The following is a 26447-nucleotide window of genomic DNA, read 5'->3' as shown; positions in this document are numbered from 1 at the left end:
CAGCGGAGGCACTGGAACATTGAACTGTGACCAGAACAGCTTTTCCACTTCACGATCTTTTTGATCTTTGAAAAACTCGGCCGCATCAGCAGCACTCACTGCCAAATCCACGTATGCGTCTGCGGAACTCCATAGTTGATCAAGAGGGGCATACTTAGGATCTCCGAACTTCGTCCGCAACAAAAAGGGCTTCCCAGCCGCGATATCCCCGGCTTGACGTAGCTCCTCCTTCGCCGCTCTAATTTTAGAGCGGGCGTCCTTGGCCGACACCATGGCCTTCTCCAGGTCCATCATCTTCGTTCGGTTTTCCTTTTCAAGAAGCTCGTAACGGTCGGCGGCATCTTTCAACTCAACAGCCATCTTGGCTATTTTACCCTTGCTTTGGCAATGCGCAGCCTGTTCGGCTCTCAGCTCCTCGACCGCCTTTAGAGCGGCCGCATCACTCTTCCTGGCTTGTTCCTTGGCTTGGGCAAGTTCCGCCCGAAGGGTCTCCACGGCGGCAACCCCATCTGCAGTCACAACATATTAAAGATACTAGCATCATGCTCCTCTTAATATGTGTTGATCATCGGAGAAAACACATACCCTGTGCCTCGTCAAGCCGCTTTTTACAAGCACGATGTCGGCATCTGCCGCATCAAGTTGCCGCTTCAGCTCGGCAAACTCACCAGTCCGGCTAGCCACCGGACCTCCAGCCACCTGCACATGAAGGCGACCTGATTATTACCTGCGACTATGATCCTCTGTTTGCCGCCGTTCCCGACAGCAACCAGAGTCTCAGGGGCTACTATCTGCATAGGGCACACCTAGCGTGTGCGTTACCGTCAAAAACATATACTACTTCACGTACCTCAAAGCCTTTCAGCAGACTCATAAAATCTTCATGCAACCCGCTTTCGGCGGATGAAATCTTCTCAACCACCGTGCCCATTAAAGCACGATGCATTTTCGAGACAGCCGCTTGCTCCAGAAGATTCATCAGTGCGTCTGATCGCACACCGGACGGTTCCAGACTCTTTCTGTGGCTCTCCTTAGGAGCCGAATACTCCGGACTTCGGGGGGCCGAAGTGTTACCCCCTGGCCTTGGCAGATCAGGTGAAACCCTCCGTGACAACACCTCAGGGTCGCCTGCTTCACGAGGTGGGGAGGCACGGGGAGGTATTTCGCTCTCCATCATCTCCGGAAGAAGATCCCCCGAAGACGAACTCTGTCGAGAAGGGCTACGATCCGAACTACAAGATGCACGCTTCGGTTATCGTTCTCGGAAACGAGGTAGGGTATATTTACTATAAAGTACTTTCGTTTACTCACAGGTCGGTAGAGGGCTGGTCCCCTTGCGGGTACTGTGCGGTAAGGATGCCCCCCGGGGTAGGACCCTCTGACAAAGGATTCTTCCCTCGCTTGGAGACCATTACTTCCAAGTCTTCAGAGGCGGTCCTCTTCCTTCCCCGGGGAGAGGGAATTTTAGATTCTTCCCCCCGGTTATCCTCCTTCGAGGAGGCACTGGTTCCCCCGGTTTGGATGAATAGTAAGTGAGGCTCGCTCTCGGCCTCTTTGTTTCTCCCTTTACCTTCCCCTGATGGCGCTTGATAAGGCGCAAGCTCAAGCATCCTGGCTAGTATAGGATCTGGTGAGCCCTCGGGAAGGGGGGCCGGACACCTGATCATCTTCGCCTTTTTATCCAGTCCTGGTCAAAAGGCAACTTTTCAGAATGATGTTGCGATAAATTAAAAGACAACGTTCGGCCACGGAATTACTTACTTGAGTGTCTGGACGATTGCAGTTCAGACCCGCATCCTCGGAGGTGTCCGGACACTCTATTTGTGATCCGAAGAACAATCGGTACATCTCTTCGAGCGTCACGCCGAAGAAGTGCTGAATAGTTCGCGGTCCTTCCGGGTTGAACTCCCACATACGGAGAGGTCGACGTTTGCAAGGCAGGGCTCGACGAACTAGCATAACTTGCATTACCTTAACAAGGATGACATCTCTCTCGTGGAGATCTTGGATGCGACTCTGCAATGTCGGCACATCATTTACTAGCCCCCAGTCCAGCCCCTTGTTGACCCATGATGCCAGTTGTGGCGGGGGGCCCGAGCAGAAGGCAGGGGCGGCTACCCACTTGGTACCCCGGGGAGATGTGATATAAAACCACTCCCGTTGCCATAAGCTGGACACCTCCGGGAAGGAACCCTTCGGCCATGGAACATCGGCGCCTTTGCTTATTACGGCACCTCCGCACTCTGCATGTCGCCCCTCAATCATCTTCGGCCTCACATTGAAGGTCTTGAGCCATAAGCCGAAGTGTGGGACAATGCGGAGGAAGGCTTCACACACGACGATGAACGACGAGATGTGAAGGATGGAATCCGGAGCCAGATCATGGAAATCGAGCCCGTAGTAAAACATGAGCCCTCTGACAAAGGGATCTTGACTGAAACCTAGCCCTCGGAGGAAGTGGGATACGAATACGACACTCTCGCCAGGTTCGGGAGTGGGAATGACCTGCCCTCGAGCAGGCAGACTGTGCGAGATTTCGCCGGTCAAATACCTAGCCTCTCCTAACTTCTTGATGTCCTCCTCTGTGACGGAGGAGGGCACCCACAGACCTTGAAGGTTGGATCCGGACATTATTGTATGTCCGAAGCGCCTAGCCTGAGCCTTGGGTGTTGGAACTCGAGGTGGGGGGAGGATTCGATTGAGCGCGAGAGGAAGGAGACAGGCCTAGGCCTCTTTATAAAGGGGATGAATATGAAGCGTCCTCCGCGTGGCCGTTTGGGACTTGCCTAAATCGAGGAGTCATACCAACGGGCACGATTGGGTTACCAATACCCATATTGATGAGAATCCCGTGAAAAAAGGGACACGATCTCTGCTTCGACAGGACGTGCCAATAAAAACCGCCTCGCAACACGTGTAGTGGCAGGCTCGGAAAAACGGTTCGTCATGACCAGACCACGGCAATACGTCACATTATGAAAAGCGGTCGGCAGATTGGATTTGTGGAAATATTATTCTCTCTACGATGGTATGTGGAATTTGTTTTGCAGAGCCAGACACTATCCTTGTGTTCAAAATCTTCTATGGAGTATTCGGAGGAGGAACCCGCCTTGCAATGCCGAAGACAATATGCGCGCCGGACTCATCGTCATTGAAGCCTGGTTCAGGGGCTACTGAGGGAGTCCTGGATTAGGGGGTCCTCGGACAACCGGACTATATCCTTTGGCCGGACTGTTGGACTATGAAGATACAAGATTGAAGACTTTGTCCCGTGTCTGGATGGGACTCTCCTTGGCGTGGAAGGCAAGCTTGGCAATACGGATATATAGATCTCCTCCCTTGTAACCGACTCTGTGTAACCCTAGCCCCCTCCGGTGTCTATATAAACCGGAGGGTTTAGTCCGTAGGACAACAACAATCATACCATAGGCTAGCTTCTAGGGTTTAGCCTCTACGATCTCGTGGTAGATCAACTCTTGTAATACTCATATCATCAAGATCAATCAAGCAGGAAGTAGGGTATTACCTCCATCGAGAGGGCCCGAACCTGGGTAAACATTGTGTCCCTCGCCTCCTGTTACCATCCGCCTTAGACGCACAGTTCGGGACCCCCTACCCGAGATCCGCCGGTTCTGACACCGACAGCGACTCCCTCGTGATGATAATGAGACCTAGCCTCAAACAGCATCTAGGGTTGTTATCGGATGATGTTTTCCGGGGCCCGAAGCTGTCTAAACCCTTGTCTTGTGTTGCGTCTCTCGATTCCGCTCAACCCCTCTCAAGCTATCAAATAGATGTGTTGGCCTCATGACTAAGTCCTCACACTAAGACATCTGCCGTGACAATTGCACGACAATATGTTTTCACGAAGTCAACCAAGTGAAACACACCATTAGTCACGGAACTCATCAAAGAAGAGTGGATTGGTCACACATCTCAAGTTTGGGTTTGCAAACCACGTGTTCCACACATCTTGTAAAATATGATGTAGTGGTTACATAATTCACCTTGATCGCTTGCCGCCGCCAACGAAGAGACGCTAATGTGGCGTGCTGACTAGGCAAAGGAGATCATTTTGGCACAACACATTCTCATGTATACCACACTGCTGGAAGCGAGTATTTTGCAAAACGACCCTTACATAATTTGTTTAAGATTCTTTTCACAGACATTGTGATTCGAGTTAAAATTCCCCGATCCATACAGGGCACATACAGTGATGGTATCTTAATGATGCCACATACAATAATCAGTAAGGAAAATAAGAGAAAAAAATACCTTCTCTTGCCTAAGAAATGACCTTTTAATAAGAAAGCCTTAAAAAAGACGCCAAAGGGCGTCTGATAAAAAACAAAAACACAAAAGTCAGTACAATGGACAGACAACTCAACGTGGATGGACCAGAAAAACTAAATTACATTGAAAATCATACTAGGCTTGTTCTTCCTCAGTTGTATGCCACCCACTAAAGATTGAAAATTGTACTTAATCAACATTAAAGAAAAGGGACACCTGCAAACACACTCGCCATACTAGGCTTTGAAGACCACAATAGCCACTCGCCCCTTGAGACGAGATCTATAAATCATTGAAGCATGCATCACCCCAGATAGTACATGCTTGCAATCGATCACCACCGCTCAGACAGTTGGAGAAACCGAACCATGCGACCGAACAATATGGGAGAAGATACCAAAGCCGCCGTACCAATGGCCATCCATTAGCTCTTGTTGAAAGACACACCAACTGCCAAGATCGAAAGAGAACCAACAGATGTGGGGAGACAAACTCTCACAAGCATCTTCGTCGACGCCGAATCAGACATCGTCGATGTAGGAAGCTACCAAGGAGACATTAATTCAACACACTATCGCCGCGACCACCTCGTCGATGTCGCTAGAGAAACAAAAATCTAAGGAGAATAAAATTAAACGGACGGGTCCCCACTCCCGTCTATGTGGTAGACGGACGGGAAAGAGGAGGAGGACTGAGGCGGTGGCCTGTGGGGAAGTTGTGACCACGCCGACTAGGGTTGCGAGTTATCAGCAGCAGCCGACGAGTTTGTCATGCCCATTCGCCAAATTGCTTTGGAGAACGATCCATATAGCCTTTAACATTAATCCTCCAGTTGACATTGAATCGTTGTTTGTGATGTGGTTAGCTAGGGTTGAGCATATTACTGCGGCTCGTATTCGGATCGGAATATATGCGCTTCTTTGGGCTATGTGGAATTATAAAAATGATATAATTTTTAAAGACAAAACACTTTATCTTTCTTGCAGGTTATCTTCAAAGCTACCGCATGGATCCGTACGTGGTCCTTACTCACTTCTATGGATTCCAGGGAGCCTTTGGTTACTGGGTGCAACCATTGGGAGATGATAGCACGGGTTATATTCAACCGGTTCGGATGGCGATCGCATAACAGGATAGGAGTCTAGGGAGCTTATCCTTTACATTGCCTTACCGGTTGCGATTTTGAGCATGTACTTTTCATTTCTTTTGTTTCGCTCCATTTGCGAGCTGTAATACTTTTATGACTATGTACTACTTCGAGACTTTTTAATAAGATGGTTGCATACATCATTATGATTCAGAGGCCGGGGGTACGCCTCCATTTCCAAAAAAAAGCCATCGTTCTTAGCAAGAAAGATTGACATTTATCTTTGTTGTACGGGATTCTTCCTTGTATTCACACATTTTTTAATTATTTACTTCTATTCTATCACCCCATAATTTTTTTTAAGACCTCGCAACATGGGGAGGTTCCCTTTCTATTCCATTCCTCTGTTGGGTAGTAACATGGGGACGTTCCCTTTCCTTCTCTTTTACTACTATTTGTTTCCCTTTCGCGCCAAGACACTGTTTTCGGTTTTGTTCCGTTATCTGATGAGTGATGATAGTGGAACACGATCCAATTGGATCGTATGGAAAAAGAAAATATAACAAGTTTTATTGCATTCTTTAGATGGCGTAGAACTACATAAAAGAATTCTTTTGATCGCCTTATTTTATCAACCATTCTACGTGGCTTAATAAGTCTCATAGTATATTCCTACGTCTTCACACTAATGATGTGCTCGGAGGCTGCTGACCCCGCATCCACCGTCATGGTGTGGGAGACGGCCGTGGTCTGCGAAGGGTGGTCCACCGTTAACTTGTAATCGCCGTGGGCGAGGTCGAGCTCGACCATTCCATTCGCGTCGGTGGCGGGGGACGTCTTGTGCGTCTTCCATTCGGCGATGAGCTTGTCGACGAGGTCGCCGACGGGTAGGTTCTTGAAGCTGTTGTCGGTGAGGCACATGACGTAGCATCCGTAGGGGTGCCACGCGGCCCACATGACGATGCCCTGCACGCCGGGGTGGGCGTAGCCTTCCCTGAGCACCTGCTCGAGGAACTTGACCTGGTTGGGGCCCTTGACGACGTCGACCTCGGTCATCCAGATGGGCAGCTTGAGCTGCGCGAGCGTGTCGAGGGCGCCCCTCATGTAGGGGAGGTTGGGCGTGGTGAAGTGGCTCTCGAGCCCGACACCGAACTTGAAGCCGCCGTTGCCAGGGTAGCCCTGAATGAGCTTCATCTTGGCGACGTACTTGGTGGGCGTGCCGTTGGGGTCCATGGGCTGCTCCAGCGTGTTGAACTCGTTCATGAAGAGGATGGCGGTGTGGTCGATCTGGCCGACCTGCTGGTAGATCAAGGGCGACGCGTTGGGGCCGAGCTTGGTCTCGAAGAAGTTGAAGTGCAGGTTCTCGTTCACCACGTCCCAGTGGATGAGCCTCCCGGCGTAGCGCGACACCACGTTCTTGAGCCGCTTCTGCATCGCCGCCTTGAGCTGGTTCAGGTTCATCGGCATCACCCACTTGAGCTGCGAGCTCTGGTCGTCCCAGAACACGTTGTGCCCGCGCACCTTGACGCCGTACCTCTGAGCCAGCGCCATCATGGCGTCCGGGGTGCGGTAGTCCTCCTGGTTCTGGGCCCACTCCGTGCCGTACCACTTCATCTCGTTCTCCATGGTGGCCACCGTGAAGCGCGAGAAGAACCACTTCTCGTACGCCGGGTTGCCCAGGATCTCCTTGGTCATCGCGTTGCCGAACGGGAACCCGGCGCGGAGGAGCTGGATGCTCACGTTGGCGTTCGCCATCGGTTGGCCGTCGGGGCCCCTGGCGACGATCTTGACCGTGCTCCGGCGGGCCTTGTTGGCGGACTGGCGGGCGTGGGCGTCCCATTCCTCAAAAGAGAAGGGCTGCAGGGAGACGCTGTCCACCCAGATGTCCACCGGAGCGTCGCTCTCGAAGAAGACCTCTCCTTGTCCGTAGTGATAGGCGCGCGCAGTCATGCCGCCCTTGAGCATGGTCCAGCAGCCGGACTGGGCGTCGATGGCGCCGGCGGTGATGTTCTCGCCGTTGGGGGCCTTGACCACCGCGCGCACGTGGGCCGTGCCGGCCGACACCCGCAGCCATGCTGCACACGCGGAACAGCAAGATAAACTTCGTCACATGCACTGCATCATGTACTACATCTACGTACTCGTAGTAAACTAATATAAAAACGTTTAGATCAAGCTAAACGTTTTTATATTAGTTTATTACAGAGGAAGTACATTCGGTCGGTATGTATATATACCTGATAGCGAGTAGTGAGTGTCGCCCTTCATCTGGATTTTCTGGTAGACGCTGTGGGACGGCGAGGCCGCCGCGCCGCCGGTGCCCAACGGGGAGCTCCTCGCGCCCTGCACCACGGCGAACTTGTTGCCGGAGGCCGACTTTCTGATGCCGGCCTTGATGTCCCGGCGCGTCGACCACCCCATCAGGCCGTTGTTGAACTCGCCGTTCTGGATGATGCCGCCTTTGTAGAGGGGCTTCATCGGGTCACCGAGGCACTGAAACCACGACGATATATGCTTGTAAACGAATTATGAAAACTGATGGTTGTTTCTTTGTCACACAACAATATCAAACCATATATAGATTTCGTTTTTGGAGGCTGCATGCATGCATGCATGCACAGATTAAGATCGATACAAACAACACCAGAAAGACTCAACAGGAACGCCGTTACTTGCCTCGATACTAGCCGTATGATCATATTCCACAGACTGGACAATGCACCCTACATCAAACAGAGACATACGTCAGTGTGTTTCATGCCCATATGCACATCCTTCACCTTAATTACAGGGTATGTAAAATTCCATTTACGATCGTGGGCAAAGCAAACCGAAAAGACTACTATACACTATTAACCGCTGGAGTATTTAATAACCATCAACTGACCTTGGAGCAGTGAGATCCATAACAAAGAGAGCACTGATTTCTCCACGAAATTCCTCATTGTCACTCCCTCTCAGTTACTCGTACCGACGAGATGCGTTAGTGAATGGACAGATGGAGGTAAATATATATAAGCACGCAGGACAGAGTAACCGGTGAAATTGTCAGTTTCACTTGACTCGGTGCTACTCGATCAGCGACAGATACGGTGGTGGAGGTGTAACCAAGAGGCAGTTCAGAGTGTGCGGACGTAGTTGTGGCATGCCATATTAAAAAAAAAAGTTACCAAAGAGTGTTATAGACCGCGTCCTAGTTGCATGCGTCGACTCAGCCACTAGTTTTAGAGCTACTCTAGCAAAGTTGTCATGTGTGGCCGATCACCGTAAATAACCGCATGTGTAATATTTTGACCCCAAAAATCAATCGAGCAGAGCCGTTACGAGCTCCATCGTCATGTTTTTGGAGATCACCCTAAATCGAGCCTGCATGCCTCCATATTTGGAGGTTGTGGGGCGTTTTTAGAGCACACTTCATCCTGAAAAAGGTTTGGCGCGAGCGACATTTCCCCGCTCTTCTTCCATTTTGTGACGTCTCCTCCCCTCCCTCGTCATAGTGTCGTCTTTGGTGCTTGCAGTCCCTGCCGACAATACCATGGACTCTATCCCGTCTTTCATGTCACATTCCTCTCGTTTGAAGCCGATTCCCTGGACTTCCCTGCCTACACATCACCTCCCGCTCTCCGCTGGCCCAACACTAGTGCAGAAATGCCACCAGACTGTCTTCATTAGTGGCGCGTCACTTTCAATCCAGGGCATATTTCATAGTTCACTGGTGGCGTGGCTGCATTTTCACACGCCACAAGTATGTGGGACTAAGTGTCCTGACTAGGCACAAGTTAGTGGTCACGAGGCACAAGTCTGCACGCCACTGGTATTGTCACTAGTGCCGGCGTGTGTCTTCTCCGCATGGGCTGCAAACGTGTCCCATCGAAGAACTGGGGGAAGAAGGCGGCTGCGACGGGCAGCATCCCTTCCGCTCACCCCTTCGTCCTGGTGGCGGGCAAAAATTGGGTGTCTACCAACTCCAAACATTCATAGATTTTCCTAGTTGGTAAAGAAAACCTCTTACCTGTCTTTTCTTTCCATAGGTTCGTTTGACTGTAATTTGGCAGTGAAATAATGGTGGATCTTTGTGTGTAGTGATGTTTTTGTGCATTTGGGAGCACGGTCAAGAACAAATCTGTAACACCCCGGATGTAACTTTCCATATTTGTAACTCCAACTCTTGCCATTTTCGGCTATGTGTTATGATATTCTCTTCGTGGTCGGGTTTTGTTTGTCGTTTTGCATTTTGTTCATGTCATGCATCTCATATCATGTCATCATGTGCATTGCATTTGCATACGTGTTCGTCTCATGCATCCGAGCATTTTCCCTGTTGTCCGTTTTGCAATCCGGCACTCCCACCTCCTCCGGCGCACCCCTCTTGTTTCTTTTCGTGAGCGGGTGTTGAACGTTCTCGGAATGGACCGACGCTTGTCAAGTGGCCTTGGTATACCACCGGTAGGCCACCGGTCAAGTTTCGTTCCATTTGGAGGTCGTTTGGTACTCCAACGGTTAACCGGGTAACCGCAATGTTCGTTTGTGTGTTGCAGCAAAACCCCCTCTATAACCAGCCCAAAACACCTCTAAGTCTCTTCCATGCTCTAGGTTGTTCGATGACGATCGTGTGGGCGAAAACCGCACTCCGTTTGGAGACTCCTAGCTCCCTCTACCTATATATACACCTCCCCTCCCGAAATACCTTCGCAGTCCAAACCCTAGCAGTTTTCCCTCTCCGCCGCCGGACGAAACCACCCCCACCGATGGACGTGTCCGCCTCTCACCGCCGCTGCCACGTCACCCGCGCGCCGCCCGTACGCCCGCGCCGCCCGCGGCCCGCCGAGGCCCGGCGCCGGCCCCCGCGGCCCACGACGCCTTCCCCGCGCCCGAGCGCCACCCCGCGGGACCGCCCGCCTCCGCCGGCCGCCGCTGCCCCGGCGACCTCGCCGCCGTCGGCCGCTCCGCCCCGCGTCCGCCGGAGCCGCCCCGACGCCGGCGCGCCGCCGCCCGCGCCCACGGCTCCGCCCTCGCCGCCGTCCTCCTTCCTCCTCGCCGCCTCCTCCGTCGTTCCCCGGCGCCAATATGGGCATCCAGGTCCCGCTATTGGTTATTGACCGGAGACGTGTCTCGGTCATGTCTACATAGTTCTCGAACCCGTAGGGTCCGCACGCTTAACATTACGATGACAGTTTTATTGAGTTTTGATGTACCGAAGGAGTTCGGAGTCCCGGATGAGATCGGGGATATGACGAGGAGTCTCGAAATGGTCGAGACGTAAAGATCGATATATTGGACGACTATATTCGGACTTCGGAAAGGTTCCGAGTGATTCGGGTATTTTTCGGAGTACCGGAGAGTTACGGGAATTCGTATTGGGCCTTAATGGGCCATACGGGAAAGGAGAGAAAGGCCTCAAAAGGTGGCCGCACCCCTCCCCATGGTCTGGTCCGAATTGGACTAGGGAAGGGGGCGCACCCTTCCTTCTTTCTCCTTCCCCCTTCCCTTCTCCTACTCCCACAAGGAAAGGAGGAGTCCTACTCCCGGTGGGAGTAGGACTCCCCCCTATGGCGCGCCTCTCCCCTTGGCCGGCTGCCTCCCCCTTGCTCCTTTATATACGGGGGCAGGGGGGCACCCCAGAGACACAACAATTGATATATTGATCTCTTAGCCGTGTGCGGTGCCCCCTCCACCATATTACACCTCGATAATACCGTTGCGGAGCTTAGGCGAAGCCCTGCGTCGGTGGAACATCATCATTGTCACCACGCCGTCGTGCTGACGAAACTCTCCCTCAACACTCGGCTGGATCGGAGTTCGAGGGACGTCATCGAGCTGAACGTGTGTAGAACTCGGAGGTGCCGTGCGTTCGGTACTTGATCGGTCGGATCGTGAAGACGTACGACTACATCAACCGCGTTGTGATAACGCTTCCGCTGTCGGTCTACGAGGGTACGTGGACAACACTCTCCCCTCTCGTTGCTATGCATCACCATGATCTTGCGTGTGCGTAGGAATTTTTTTAAAATTACTACGTTCCCCAACAGTTGAACGTTTTCGGAATGGACCGAGGCTTGTTAAGTGGCCTTGGTATACCACCGGTAGGCCACCGGTCAAGTTTCGTTCCATTTGGAGGTCGTTTGGTACTCCAACGGTTAACCGGGTAACCGCAAGGTTCGTTTGTGTGTTGCAGCAAAAACCCCTCTATAACCAGCCCAAAACTCCTCTAAGTCTCTTCCATGCTCTAGGTCGTTCGATCACGATCGTGTGGGCGAAAACCGCACTCCGTTTGGAGTCTCCTAGCTCCCTCTACCTATATATACACCTCCCCTCCCGAAATACCTTCGCAGTCCAAACCCTAGCAGTTTTCCCTCTCCGCCGCCGGACGAAACCACCCCCACCGACGGACGTGTCCGCCTCCCACCGCCGCTGCCACGTCACCCGCGCGCCGCCCGTACGCCCGCGCCGCCCGCGGCCCGCCGAGGCCAGGCGCCGGCCCCCGCGGCCCACGACGCCTTCCCCGCGTCCGAGCGCCTCCCCGCGGGACCGCCCGCCTCCGCCGGCCGCCGCTGCCCCGGCGACCTCGCCGCCGTCCGCCGCTCCGCCCCGCGTCCGCCGGAGCCGCCCCGACGCCGGCGCGCCGCCGCCCGCGCCCACGGCTCCGCCCTCGCCGCCGTCCTCCTTCCTCCTCGCCGCCTTCTCCGTCGTTCCCGGCGCCTCCTCCTCCTCCGCTCCGGCCGCCGGCAGCAGCTCCAGCTCCGGCCACCGACGAACCCTAGCCGATCCAGATCGGGTCAACGAGAGGTCGACTCTCCCCTCCCCCCGAAATTCGTCCAAGTCCCGAGTTATTTTCAGTACATGCCCCTGTTCATCGCATTATAACTCTCTGTATATAGCTCTATTTCGCGCGTGTAATATATCGAAATGTTCGTATCGAGATGCTCTTCATTTGTTTCCATTGCACCATATTCATTTGAGTCCATATTGATGCCCAAATCTCTGGTGCAAGAGTGCTAGTTGCTGTTATCTGATGTTACTTAGCAGAACTTGGAGATTTGTTATTTTTGTTGCATTTAATATGTGCATCTTATGGGCATGAGCTCTACATGTGTTTTGTTGTATGCCATACCATCTTTACAGAGGTGTATGCCATGTATTTTTGTGATCTCTGTGGTGACTAGGACAAGCATGCAAACTAGTCTCCGTAATGTTTCTGATTTCAGGGACTTGGTGATTTCTCCAAGTCTGTGACTGCTGTTATTTTGTTGCTATGTATCCATGTGGCTACAGAGAGATCCATGCTCCTTTTGGAGATGTTCAGTAAGAATGTTTTGTAGATATTGTTGTAATTGATCCATTCCTGCCCTTGTTTGCAATTATGGGGTGCCATAGCGTGACTCAATCTTGCTCTACTTTTACTATAAAATATTTCTGGCAGATTCTTAACATGATATTCAATTTTGTCAAGCTTGTTGTAGTTGTTTCATACATGCTATGTATTTTCTCTTGCCATGGATAGCTTCATAAACTTGCCATCTTACTGTAGGTATGCTTGTTTTGTCATGCATTGCTTTGTGGTGAGTGCATCAAGCTCACCAAGATGCCTTCGTATTATTGTTTCTGCCATGCTCTGTTTTCTGCCAAGTCTGAAACCTGTTAACGAAACTTGCTATGTTTACATGTTTGCCATCATATCTTCTAGTCCTTTTTGGCTTATGGTCAGTGAGGGATTTTTGTCATATGCATTTAGTAGAATACTTCCATGCCTTGTTTTGCTATGTTAAGTTCCTGTAGCATGTTGATTTCGTGCTCTGAACATTGCTACCTGATGCTGTTTCAGTCATGTCCAGTAATTTCACCAAGTCTGTAAACCTGATATCTTTTGCACTTTTGCCATGCTTGTTTGAGCTTGTTATGTTGTGAACTAGCCGTAGCTCAGTGTTCATCTTTTGTCAAGCATCTCCTGTAGATTACTGTCATATTCTTTGTTGCTATGTTGGAGTGCTGTAGCATTGTTACTTGTTGCATTCTAAGTGCTATCATGTTGTTAATCGCAGATTCGTGTCATTTTTGTTTTGCTTGCCATCTGCAAACCGTGCATCCGTTTCCGGTGATCTTTATATCGATTTCAACCGAAATCATCTCATCTTTCCAGTGGCATGCTTGGTTTGCCAAGTTACTGCCTTGTTCATCATTTTTCTTCCGGAGCACGCATATGCATCGCATATCATGTCTTGCATATCATACATGTTTTGCATCATGTTGGTTGTGCATTTCCCGTGATTGATTGTGGTTCCGTTGCTTGTGTTCTTGTTGTGGGTAGAGCCGGGAGACGAGTTCGTGAACGAGGAACCTGTTGAGTACGCTTACGAGGATCAAGCTTTCGACAACTCTGAGAACCTTGCAGGCAAGATGACCATACCCCCGAAATCACTTCTATCTTTGCTTTGCTAGTTGTTCGCTCTATTTGCCATGCTGCGCCACCTATCACTTGCTATATCATGCCTCCCATATTGCCATGTCAGCCTCTAACCATCCTTTCCTAGCAAACCGTTGTTTGGCTAAGTTACCGCTTTTGCTCATCCCTTCTTATAGCGTTGCTAGTTGCAGGTGAAGTTGAAGTTTGTTCCATGTTGGAACATGGATATGTTGGGATATCACAATATCTCTTCTTTAATTAATGCATCTATATATATATGGGTAAAGGGTGGAAGGCTCGGCCTTATGCCTGGTGTTTTGTTCCACTCTTGCCGCCCTAGTTTCCGTCATACCGGTATTATGTTCCTTGAGTTTGCGTTCCTTACGCGGTTGGGTGATTTATGGGACCCCCTTGACAGTTCCCCTTGAATAAAACTCCTCCAGCAAGGCCCAACCTTGGTTTTACCATTTGCCACCTAAGCCTTTTCCCTTGGGTTTTCGCGAGCCCGAGGGTCATCTTTATATTTAACCCCCCCGGGCCAGTGCTCCTTCGAGTGTTGGTCCGAACCGAGCCGCCTGCGGGGCCACCTCGGGGAAACTCGAGGTCTGGTTTTACTCGTAGCCTGTCTCATCCGGTGTGCCCTGAGAACGAGTTATGTGCAGCTCCTATCGGGATTTGTCGGCACAGTCGGGCGGTCTTGCTGGTCTTGTTTTACCATTGTCGAAATGTCTTGTAAACCGGGATTCCGAGACTGATCGGGTCTTTCCGGGAGAAGGTTTATCCTTCGTTGACCGTGAGAGCTTATGATGGGCTAAGTTGGGACACCCCTGCAGGGTATTATCTTTCAAAAGCCGTGCCCGTGGTTATGAGGCAGATGGGAATTTGTTTAATGTCCGGTTGTAGAGAACTTGTCACTTGACTTAATTAAAATACATCAACCGCGTGTGTAGCCGTGATGGTCTCTTCTCGGCGGAGTCCGGGAAGTGAACACGGTTTGAGTTATGAATGAAGCAAGTAGGAGTTCAGGATCACTTCTTGGTCATTACCAGATGACGACCGTTCCGTTGCTTCTCTTCTCGCTCTCTTTTGCGTATGTTAGCCACTATATATGCTTAGTGCCTCCTGCAGCTCCACCTCATTACATCATCCTTTCCTTTAAGCTCAAATAATCTTGATCTTGCGGGTGTGAGATTGTTGAGTCCTCGTGACTCACAGATTCTATCAAAACAGTTGCAGGTGCCGACGATGCCAGTGCAGATGTTGAGATCGACCTCAAGTGGGAGTTCGACGAGGAACGTGGTCGTTACTATGTGTCTTTTCCTGATGATCAGTAGTGGAGCCCAGTTGGGTCGATCGGGGATCTAGCATTTGGGGTTATCTTATTTTCATTTGGTTTTGACCGTAGTCGGTCTATATGTGTGTATTTTGGTTGATGTATGGATTATATTTATGTATTGAGTGAAGTGGCGATTGTAAGCCAACTCTCGTTATCCCATTCTTGTTCATTACATGGGATTGTGTGAAGATGACCCTTCTCGCGACAAAACCACAATGCAGTTATGCCTCTAAGTCGTGCCTCGACACGTGGGAGATATAGCCGCATCGTGGGCGTTACAAGTTGGTAATCAGAGCCATCCTCAACTTAGGAGCCCCCTGCTTGATCGAATCGCTGGCGTTGTTGAGTCTAGAACAAAAATGTTTTGAGTCTTAGGATTATATATATCGGAGAGTAGGATTCTTTTTACTCCTCAATCCCTTCGTCGCTCTGGTGAGGCCTCCTGACGTAGAAGTTTTGACTATTCTCTCCTCAAATTTCACTAAATTTTTTTTAGGATCACGCAGGTATTTTAGAATCATTTCGATGGTTTTGTGACGAGAACATTGTTCTTGGTGCCTCCTGACATTTAGGGGTTGTGGCAGTGTCCCGGGGAGTTGAGCTCCGAGGTGTTGTCGTCACAATTTTATCGTTGCAGTTCTGGAATACCTGAGTTTCACCGACATCGAAATCTCTTTTATGCATTTGTTGGTGAGATCACCTCGACGTCACCCAGTATTGGGGTGGGAGTTCGGGAGTATTGCCATAACTCGTATAATGGATGCTTTTCAAAGGTTGAGGTACACGATTTCCGAAGGTTTCTTGGTTATGTGTTGACGGATGGATACAGCTGGATCTAGGGATTGCTAGTTTGGGTGATATATTTTGTGTCCCCTGTATCCCCAACACCAGATTGCATAACCAGAAAGTTTCGGGAGTTTATAAGTGGGATATTCAAGTAGCTCCTAGGATATCTTTCCGACAGGCGCATGATATGAGATTGGGGTTCGACGTCTAGTGGTCCGCCTTTCCACGGTTGGTTTTACAGTGGTCTTGTAGTGTCTTGAAGAGTCCTTGGCTATGCCGACTCGGGGACGCTTCGTATGTCATGTGCACTGCCTTGTACATGATGGTGCTGTACGATCGAGCCCGTGTGGGCCCCACCACGAAAACTTCGGACGAAATCTCTATCATATGTTTGTTCCGGCTTATTCTGCAAGCCAATACTTTGTTTTGTTTTGAATTGTGGTATTCGAGTTGCTTCAAGTCAAATGTTGTTTCCATACCTTTTTCTAAGTGGCTTCTCAACTTAATGGAAGTGTGATGATTTACTATGGAATTCATTCGTTCATCCTCGTTCGAATGTTTATTGTGAAGACTATATGTTGCAATTTCTATCAGTTGATTCTACTGGTCTATTTGTCTATCAAGATGCTAATGGATGTCACCCTCTTCAGGATGGCTCTGCCAACGCGTCAAAATCCGGATCGCAATGAAGGGAGTCAGGCGAACCCTCCGCCACCACCTCCGCCTCCGGAGGCATGGCAAGCTATCATGGCAGCCACCAATGCCAATGCTCAGATGATTCTGCAACTCTTGCAAGAACGCACCCAAGGGCAAGGCAATCAAGGAAATCAAGGTCAAGGCAACAATCAGTCTCACTTCGCTACCCTCAACCAGTTTCTCGCAAATCAGCCCAAGTCTTTCAGCTACTGTGCCGAGGCCACGGATGCCGGTGATTGGCTCGTGGACATCAACAAGCATTTTGAATGTAGCAATGTCAAGCCTGAGGACTATGTCAAGTTCGCTTCTTTTCAGCTCAAGGACCAAGCTGCTGATTGGTATCAACAATACAAAGATTCCAGAGGAGGTCGTGTGATCACTTGGACTGATTTCTGTCGGGATTTCAAAGCGCACCACATTCCACAAAGTGTTGTTGAGAGCAAGCGTGAGGAGTTCCGCAATTTCAAGCAAGGCAACATGTCTGTGTATCAATTCAACATCCAGTTTCAGAAACTTGCTCGCTTCGCTAAACAAGACGTTCCTGATGAAAAGAGCATGATCTATCATTTCAGAGGTGGCCTTAGAGAGGATCTGCAGTTAGCTCTCGTTCTTGTTGAGCTTACTCAGTTTGATCAATTCTACAATATGGCACTGAAGCAAGAGGCTGCTCAGCTCAAGTGTGAGGCTTCTAAGAAGAGAGTCAGGGACGCAGTTCAGTCTTCTTCTTCCTCACTAGTGGCTGCTAAGCAACAGAAGTTCTGGTTGCCTCCTCCTCCTCCGTTTCGTCAGCCTTACCAGCAGAAGAACAAAGGTGGCCATGGTTCTTCCAAATCTTCCAACTCTGGCTATCAGAACAAGTCTCAGAATCAAGCTCCAAAGTCGAATGCTCCTTATCATCGTCCACTCTCAGAGGTGACCTGCAACAAGTGTCAGCAGAAAGGTCACTATGCTAACAAGTGCTTCAACCAAAGGCGCCTTCCGCCTCCTCCTCCTGTCAGATCTTCCAGCAATGCAGTGGTCAAGCATAATCCCAAGTCTGCTAAGGTGAACATGATGAATGCAGCTCAAGCAGAGGAATCTACTGATGTGATAATGGGTAATCTTCCTGTTAATGACTTTCCTGCAAAAGTCTTATTTGATACTGATGCATCGCATTCTTTCATGTCATACCCATTTGCATCGAAGCACAATTTTGACACAGAGGAATTACCTAGAGCAATGCAAGTTATTTCTCCGGCTAAGCGTTTGAGATCTACCATGTTGGTTCCGAATGTCGGTATCAAGATGGGGAACTATAAATTTCTGTCTTCTCCAATTGTTCTTGGTGACTCGGATATTGATCTTATTCTCGGGATGGACTGGCTTTCTAAGCACAAGGCTCAACTTGATTGTGCTGCCAGGGAAATTCAATTGACACACTCTTTTGAGGATGTTATTGTCTATGCCGCTCGTGATGAAACCATTCGGTTATTTTCTCTAAATGAGAAGGGCGAATTGAATGCCATCTCTCAAATTCCAGTCGTTTGTGAGTATCAAGATGTCTTTCTAGAAGAGCTTCCGGGTATGCCTCCTCACCGGCCAGTTGAGTTCGTTATCGATCTTGAGCCCGGCACTGAACCCGTTTGCAAGCGTCCATACAAGCTTGGACCCAAGGAGCTGAAGGAATTGGAGAAACAGCTCGATGAACAAGAGCGTCTGGGTTTGATCAGACCGAGTTCATCTTCATGGGGTTGTGGTGTTCTTTTTGTCCAGAAGAAGGATCGCACGGACCGACTTTGTGTCGACTACCGTCCATTGAACAAGAAGACAATCAAGAACAAGTATCCACTTCCCAACATCAATGAGCTATTCGAGCAACTCAAATGTGCTAAAGTATTCTCCAAGCTTGACCTTCGTATGGGTTATCATCAGATTCGCATTCGTGAAGAAGATATTCCCAAGACAGCATTCAGAACAAGCTTTGGTTCTTATGAATATACTGTCATGTCTTTCAGCCTTGTCAATGCTCCTCCAACATTCTCTCGGATGATGAATTTCATCTTCAACCCTTATACCAATGAATTCGTCCTGGTGTATCTCGATGATATATTGGTCTTCTCCAAGAATAAGAAGGATCATGCCAAACATTTGCGATTGGTGCTCGACAAGCTCAGAGAGTATCAATTTTATGTGAAGTTTTCCAAATGTGAGTTTTGGCTCGATGAAGTTCTTTACCTTGGTCACATTATCTCTGCCAAGGGCATCGCTGTTAATCCTGAGAAGGTGTCCGCAATTGTGAATTGGGAACCTCCTCAGAATGTCAAGCAGCTCCGCAGTTTTTTTGGTCTTGCAAGCTATTGCCGAAGATTCATTGAGAATTTCTCAAAGATTGCAAAGCCTCTTTCCAACCTTCTCCAGAAGCATGTGAAGTATGTCTGGTCTCCTGAGTGTGACGTTGCTTTCAACACTCTCAAAGAGAAACTCGTCACAGCTCCTGTCTTAACTCCTCCTGATGAATCCAAGCCATTTGAAGTTTTCTGTGATGCTTCTCTTCAAGGTCTCGGTGCTGTGTTAATGCAAGAGAAGAAAGTTGTGGCCTATACCTCTCGTCAGTTGAAGCCCAACGAAAAGAACTACCCCACTCACGATCTTGAGTTGGCGGCAGTTGTCCATGCATTAATAACGTGGAGACATCTCTTGTTGGGAAGACAAGTGGACATTTTCACCGATCACAAGAGTCTCAAGTACATCTTCACTCAGCCCAACCTCAACCTCAGGCAAACTCGATGGGTCGAAATGATTCAAGAGTACAATCCGAGTATTGAATATACTCCAGGCAAGGCCAATGTCATTGCAGATGCTTTGAGCAGGAAGGCTTATTGCAACAGCTTAATCCTCAAGCCATTCCAACTGGATCTTTGTGAAGCTTTCCGCAAGCTGAATCTCCAAGTTGTTCCTCAAGGCTTTCTTGCCAACCTCATAGTCTCTCCTACTTTGGAAGATCAAATTCGTGAGGCGCAACTCCTGGATACCATGGTGAAGAAGGTGAAACGTGGTATCAACAAGGGTCTTTCCAAATACAAGTGCTATCGCATTGATGACAGAGACACTTTATTCTTCGAGGACCGGATTGTGGTTCCTAAAGGTGATCTAAGGAAAGTCATTATGAACGAAGCGCATAATTCTCTTCTTTCCATTCATCCTGGAAGTGCGAAGATGTACCATGACCTCAAGCAGTCGTATTGGTGGACTCGAATGAAGCGAGAAATCGCTCAATTCGTGAATGAATGTGATGTCTGTCGAAGAGTGAAAGCAGAACACCAACGACCAACTGGTCTCCTTCAACCTCTTGCTATCCCAGAGTGGAAGTTTGATCATATCGAAATGGACTTCGTGACTGGATTTCCCAAGTCCAAGCGTGGAAATGATGCTATCTTCATTGTCATTGACAAGCTTTCTAAAGTGGCTCATTTCCTTCCAATCAAAGAATCTATCACAACAGCTCAGTTGGCAGAGCTATACACCTCCAGGATTGTCTCCTTGCACGGCATTCCACAATTGATTTCTTCAGATCGTGGAAGCATCTTCACTTCTAAGTTCTGGGACTCCTTCCAGAAGGCCATGGGCACAAATATTCGCTTCAACACAGCTTTCCATCCTCAAACTAGTGGCCAAGTCGAGCGAGTCAATCAAATTCTTGAAGATATGCTCAGGGCTTGTGTCATTTCCTTTGGCATGAAATGGGAAGATTGTCTTCCATATGCCGAATTCTCCTACAACAACAGCTTCCAAGCGAGTTCGGGCAAGGCCCCATTCGAGATTCTCTATGGCAGAAAGTGCCGTACTCCTCTCAATTGGTCAGAGACTGGTGAACGCCAACTTCTTGGCAATGACTTAATCACAGAGGCTAAAGAAATGTGTAAAGTCATCCGCGAAAATCTCAAAGCCGCGCAATCGCGCCAGAAGAGTTACTATGATAGTAAGCACCGTGATTTGGCTTTCGAGATCGGAGACCATGTCTACCTCCGCATCTCTCCAATGAAAGGCACTCGTCGCTTCGGTATCAAAGGGAAGCTTGCCCCTAGATACATGGGTCCTTTCAAGATCATTGGCAAAAGAGGCGACCTCGCCTATCAACTATGGAGAGAGCAACAGATTTGTTGGAAATCATACATACAGATGTATGTGGTCCGATGAATGTTGAGGCTCGTGGCGGATATCGTTATTTTTCTCACCTTCACAGATGATTTAAGCAGATATGGGTATATCTACTTAATGAAACATAAGTCTGAAACATTTGAAAAGTTCAAAGAATTTCAGAGTGAAGTTGAAAATCATCGTAACAAGAAAATAAAGTTTCTACGATCAGATCGTGGAGGAGAATATTTGAGTTACGAGTTTGGTCTACATTTGAAACAATGCGGAATAGTTTCGCAACTCACGCCACCCGGAACACCACAGCGTAATGGTGTGTCCGAACGTCGTAATCGCACTTTACTAGATAAGGTGCGATCTATGATGTCTCTTACTGATTTACCGCTATCGTTTTGGGGTTGAGACGGCTGCATTCACGTTAAATAGGGCACCATCAAAATCCGTTGAGACGACGCCTTATGAACTGTGGTTTGGCAAGAAACCAAAGTTGTCGTTTCTTAAAGTTTGGGGCTGCGATGCTTATGTGAAGAAACTTCAACCTGATAAGCTCGAACCCAAATCGGAGAAATGTGTCTTCATAGGATACCCAAAGGAGACTGTTGGGTATACCTTCTATCACAGATCCGAAGGCAAAACTTTTGTTGCTAAATTCGGAAATTTTCTAGAGAAGGAGTTTCTCTCGAAAGAAGTGAGTGGGAGGAAAGTAGAACTTGATGAGGTAACTATACCTGCTCCCTTATTGGAAAGTAGTTCATCACAGAAACCAGTTTCTGAGACACCTACACCAATTAGTGAGGAAGTTAATGATGATGATCATGAAACTTCAGATCAAGTTATTACTGAACCTCGTAGATCAACCAGAGTAAGATCCGCACCAGAGTGGTACGGTAATCCTGTTCTGGAAGTTATGTTACTAGACCATGACGAACCTACGAACTATGAAGAAGCGATGGTGAGCCCAGATTCCGCAAAATGGCTTGAGGCCATGAAATCTGAGATGGGATCCATGTATGAGAACAAAGTATGGACTTTGGTTGACTTGCCCAATGATCGGCAAGCCATTGAAAATAAATGGATCTTCAAGAAGAAGACTGACGCTGATGGTAATGTTACTGTCTATAAAGCTCGACTTGTTGCGAAAGGTTTTCGACAAGTTAAAGGGATTGACTACGATGAGACCTTGTCACCCGTAGCGATGCTTAAGTCTGTCCGAATCATGTTAGCAATTGCCACATTTTATGATTATGAAATTTGGCAAATGGATGTCAAAACTGCATTCCTGAATGGATTTCTGGAAGAAGAGTTGTATATGATGCAACCAGAAGGTTTTGTCGATCCAAAGGGAGCTAACAAAGTGTGCAAGCTCCAGCGATCCATTTATGGACTGGTGCAAGCCTCTCGGAGTTGGAATAAACGCTTTGATAGTGTGATCAAAGCATTTGATTTTATACAGACTTTTGGAGAAGCCTGTATTTACAAGAAAGTGAGTGGGAGCTCTGTAGCATTTCTGATATTATATGTGGATGACATATTACTGATTGGAAATGATATAGAATTTCTGGATAGCATAAAGGGATACTTGAATAAGAGTTTTTCAATGAAAGACCTCGGTGAAGCTGCGTATATATTGGGCATCAAGATCTATAGAGATAGATCAAGACGCTTAATTGGACTTTCACAAAGCACATACCTTGACAAAGTTTTGAAGAAGTTCAAAATGGATCAAGCAAAGAAAGGATTCTTGTCTGTGTTGCAAGGTGTGAAGTTGAGTAAGACTCAATGCCCGACCACTGCAGAAGATAGAGAGAAGATGAAAGATGTCCCCTATGCTTCAGCCATAGGCTCTATCATGTATGCAATGCTGTGTACCAGACCTGATGTATGCCTTGCTATAAGTCTAGCAGGAAGGTACCAAAGTAATCCAGGAGTGGATCACTGGACAGCGGTCAAGAACATCCTGAAATACCTGAAAAGGACTAAGGATATGTTTCTCGTATATGGAGGTGACAAAGAGCTCATCGTAAATGGTTACGTTGATGCAAGCTTTGACACTGATCCGGACGATTCTAAATCGCAAACCGGATACGTATTTACATTGAACGGTGGAGCTGTCAGTTGGTGCAGTTCTAAACAAAGCGTCGTGGCGGGATCTACATGTGAAGCGGAGTACATAGCTGCTTCGGAAGCAGCAAATGAAGGAGTCTGGATGAAGGAGTTCATATCCGATCTAGGTGTCATACCTAGTGCATCGGGTCCTATGAAAATCTTTTGTGACAATACTGGTGCAATTGCCTTGGCAAAGGAATCCAGATTTCACAAGAGAACCAAGCACATCAAAAGACGCTTCAATTCCATCCGGGATTTAGTCCAGGTGGGAGACATAGAAATTTGCAAGATACATACGGATCTGAATGTTGCAGACCCGTTGACTAAGCCTCTTCCACGAGCAAAATATGATCAGCACCAAGGCTCCATGGGTGTAAGAATCATTACTGTGTAATCTAGATTATTGACTCTAGTGCAAGTGGGAGACTGAAGGAAATATGCCCTAGAGGCAATAATAAAGTATTATTTATTTCCTTGTATCATGATAAATGTTTATTATTCATGCTAGAATTGTATTAACCGGAAACATAATACATGTGTGAATATATAGACAAACAGAGTGTCACTAGTATGCCTCTACTTGACTAGCTCGTTAATCAAAGATGGTTATGTTTCCTAGACATAGACATAAGTTGTCATTTGATTAACGAGATCACCTCATTAGGAGAATGACGTGATTGACTTGACCCATTCCGTTAGCTTAGCACTCGATCGTTTAGTATGTTGCTATTGCTTTCTTCATGACTTATACATGTTCCTCTGACTATGAGATTATGCAACTCCCGTTTACCGGAGGAACACTTTGTGTGCTACCAAACGTCACAATGTAAATGGGTGATTATAAAGGTGCTTTACAGGTGTCTCCAAAGGTACTTGTTGGGTTGGCGTATTTCGAGATTAGGATTTGTCACTCCAATTGTCGGAGAGGTATCTCTGGGCCCACTCGGTAATGCACATCACTATAAGCCTTGCAAGCATTGTGACTAATGAGTTAGTTGCGGGATGATGTGTTACGGAACGAGTAAAGAGACTTGCCGGTAACGAGATTGAACTAGGTATCGAGATACCGACGATCAAATCTCGGGCAAGTAACATACCGGTGACAAAGGGAACAACGTATGTTGTTATGCGGTCTGACCGATAAAGATCTTCGTAGAATATGTGGGAGCCAATATGGGCATCCAGGTCCCGCTATTGGTTATTGACCGGAGACGTGTCTCGGTCATGTCTACATAGTTCTCGAACCCGTAGGGTCCGCACGCTTAACGTTACGATGACAGTTTTATTGAGTTTTGATGTACCGAAGGAGTTCGGAGTCCCGGATGAGATCGGGGATATGACGAGGAGTCTCGAAATGGTCGAGACGTAAAGATCGATATATTGGACGACTATATTCGGACTTCGGAAAGGTTCCGAGTGATTCGGGTATTTTTCGGAGTACCGGAGAGTTACGGGAATTCGTATTGGGCCTTAATGGGCCATACGGGAAAGGAGAGAAAGGCCTCAAAAGGTGGCCGCACCCCTCCCCATGGTGTGGTCCGAATTGGACTAGGGAAGGGGGGCGCACCCTTCCTTCTTTCTCCTTCCCCCTTCCCTTCTCCTACTCCCACAAGGAAAGGAAGAGTCCTACTCCCGGTGGGAGTAGGATTCCCCCTATGGCGCGCCTCTCCCCTTGGCCGGCTGCCTCCCCCTTGCTCCTTTATATACGGGGGCAGGGGGCATCCCAGAGACACAACAATTGATCCTTGAGATCTCTTAGCCGTGTGCGGTGCCCCCTCCACCATATTACACCTCGATAATACCGTTGCGGAGCTTAGGCGAAGCCCTGCGTCGGTGGAACATCATCATCGTCACCACGCCGTCGTGCTGACGAAACTCTCCCTCAACACTCGGCTGGATCGGAGTTCGAGGGACGTCATCGAGCTGAACGTGTGTAGAACTCGGAGGTGCCGTGCGTTCGGTACTTGATCGGTCGGATCGTGAAGACGTACGACTACATCAACCGCGTTGTGATAACGCTTCCGCTGTCGGTCTACGAGGGTACGTGGACAACACTCTCCCCTCTCGTTGCTATGCATCACCATGATCTTGCGTGTGCGTAGGAAATTTTTTAAAATTACTACGTTTCCCAACAGTTGAACGTTCTCGGAATGGACCGAGGCTTGTTAAGTGGCCTTGGTATACCACCGGTAGGCCACCGGTCAAGTTTCGTTCCATTTGGAGGTCGTTTGGTACTCCAACGGTTAACCGGGTAACCGCAATGTTCGTTTGTGTGTTGCAGCAAAAACCCCTCTATAACCAGCCCAAAACTCCTCTAAGTCTCTTCCATGCTCTAGGTCGTTCGATCACGATCGTGTGGGCGAAAACCGCACTCCGTTTGGAGTCTCCTAGCTCCCTCTACCTATATATACACCTCCCCTCCCGAAATACCTTCGCAGTCCAAACCCTAGCAGTTTTCCCTCTCCGCCGCCGGACGAAACCACCCCCACCGACGGACGTGTCCGCCTCCCACCGCCGCTGCCACGTCACCCGCGCGCCGCCCGTACGCCCGCGCCGCCCGCGGCCCGCCGAGGCCAGGCGCCGGCCCCCGCGGCCCACGACGCCTTCCCCGCGTCCGAGCGCCTCCCCGCGGGACCGCCCGCCTCCGCCGGCCGCCGCTGCCCCGGCGACCTCGCCGCCGTCCGCCGCTCCGCCCCGCGTCCGCCGGAGCCGCCCCGACGCCGGCGCGCCGCCGCCCTCGCCCACGGCTCCGCCCTCGCCGCCGTCCTCCTTCCTCCTCGCCGCCTTCTCCGTCGTTCCCGGCGCCTCCTCCTCCTCCGCTCCGGCCGCCGGCAGCAGCTCCAGCTCCGGCCACCGACGAACCCTAGCCGATCCAGATCGGGTCAACGAGAGGTCGACTCTCCCCTCCCCCCGAAATTCGTCCAAGTCCCGAGTTATTTTCAGTACATGCCCCTGTTCATCGCATCATAACTCTCTGTATATAGCTCCATTTCGCGCGTGTAATATATCGAAATGTTCGTATCGAGATGCTCTTCATTTGTTTCCATTGCACCATATTCATTTGAGTCCATATTGATGCCCAAATCTCTGGTGCAAGAGTGCTAGTTGCTGTTATCTGATGTTACTTAGCAGAACTTGGAGATTTGTTATTTTTGTTGCATTTAATATGTGCATCTTATGGGCATGAGCTCTACATGTGTTTTGTTGTATGCCATACCATCTTTACAGAGGTGTATGCCATGTATTTTTGTGATCTCTGTGGTGACTAGGACAAGCATGCAAACTAGTCTCCGTAATGTTTCTGATTTCAGGGACTTGGTGATTTCTCCAAGTCTGTGACTGCTGTTATTTTGTTGCTATGTATCCATGTGGCTACAGAGAGATCCATGCTCCTTTTGGAGATGTTCAGTAAGAATGTTTTGTAGATATTGTTGTAATTGATCCATTCCTGCCCTTGTTTGCAATTATGGGGTGCCATAGCGTGACTCAATCTTGCTCTACTTTTACTATAAAATATTTCTGGCAGATTCTTAACATGATATTCAATTTTGTCAAGCTTGTTGTAGTTGTTTCATACATGCTATGTATTTTCTCTTGCCATGGAT

At 48.9% G+C, this 26447-nt stretch overlaps 1 protein-coding gene across 1 annotated transcript; it reads right to left on the bottom strand.

Moving 5' to 3' along the window:
- Positions 1 to 5496: 5496 nt before the first annotated feature.
- Positions 5497 to 8328, bottom strand: LOC109771506 (endo-1,4-beta-xylanase 4-like). Its single transcript, XM_073500278.1, has 4 exons — positions 8271 to 8328; positions 8060 to 8106; positions 7621 to 7876; positions 5497 to 7458 (listed from the first exon to the last, which is right to left on the bottom strand). The coding sequence occupies exons 1-4, from the start codon at positions 8326 to 8328 to the stop codon at positions 6056 to 6058; spliced, it is 1764 nt and encodes a 587-aa protein (XP_073356379.1). The 3' UTR covers positions 5497 to 6055.
- Positions 8329 to 26447: the final 18119 nt, after the last annotated feature.

The sequence above is a fragment of the Aegilops tauschii genome, chromosome 5, assembly GCF_002575655.3.
Source record: "Aegilops tauschii subsp. strangulata cultivar AL8/78 chromosome 5, Aet v6.0, whole genome shotgun sequence".
NCBI lineage: Eukaryota > Viridiplantae > Streptophyta > Magnoliopsida > Poales > Poaceae > Aegilops > Aegilops tauschii.
The sequence above is the reverse complement of the archived record's forward strand: the minus strand, read 5'-3'. Positions and strand labels throughout refer to the sequence as shown.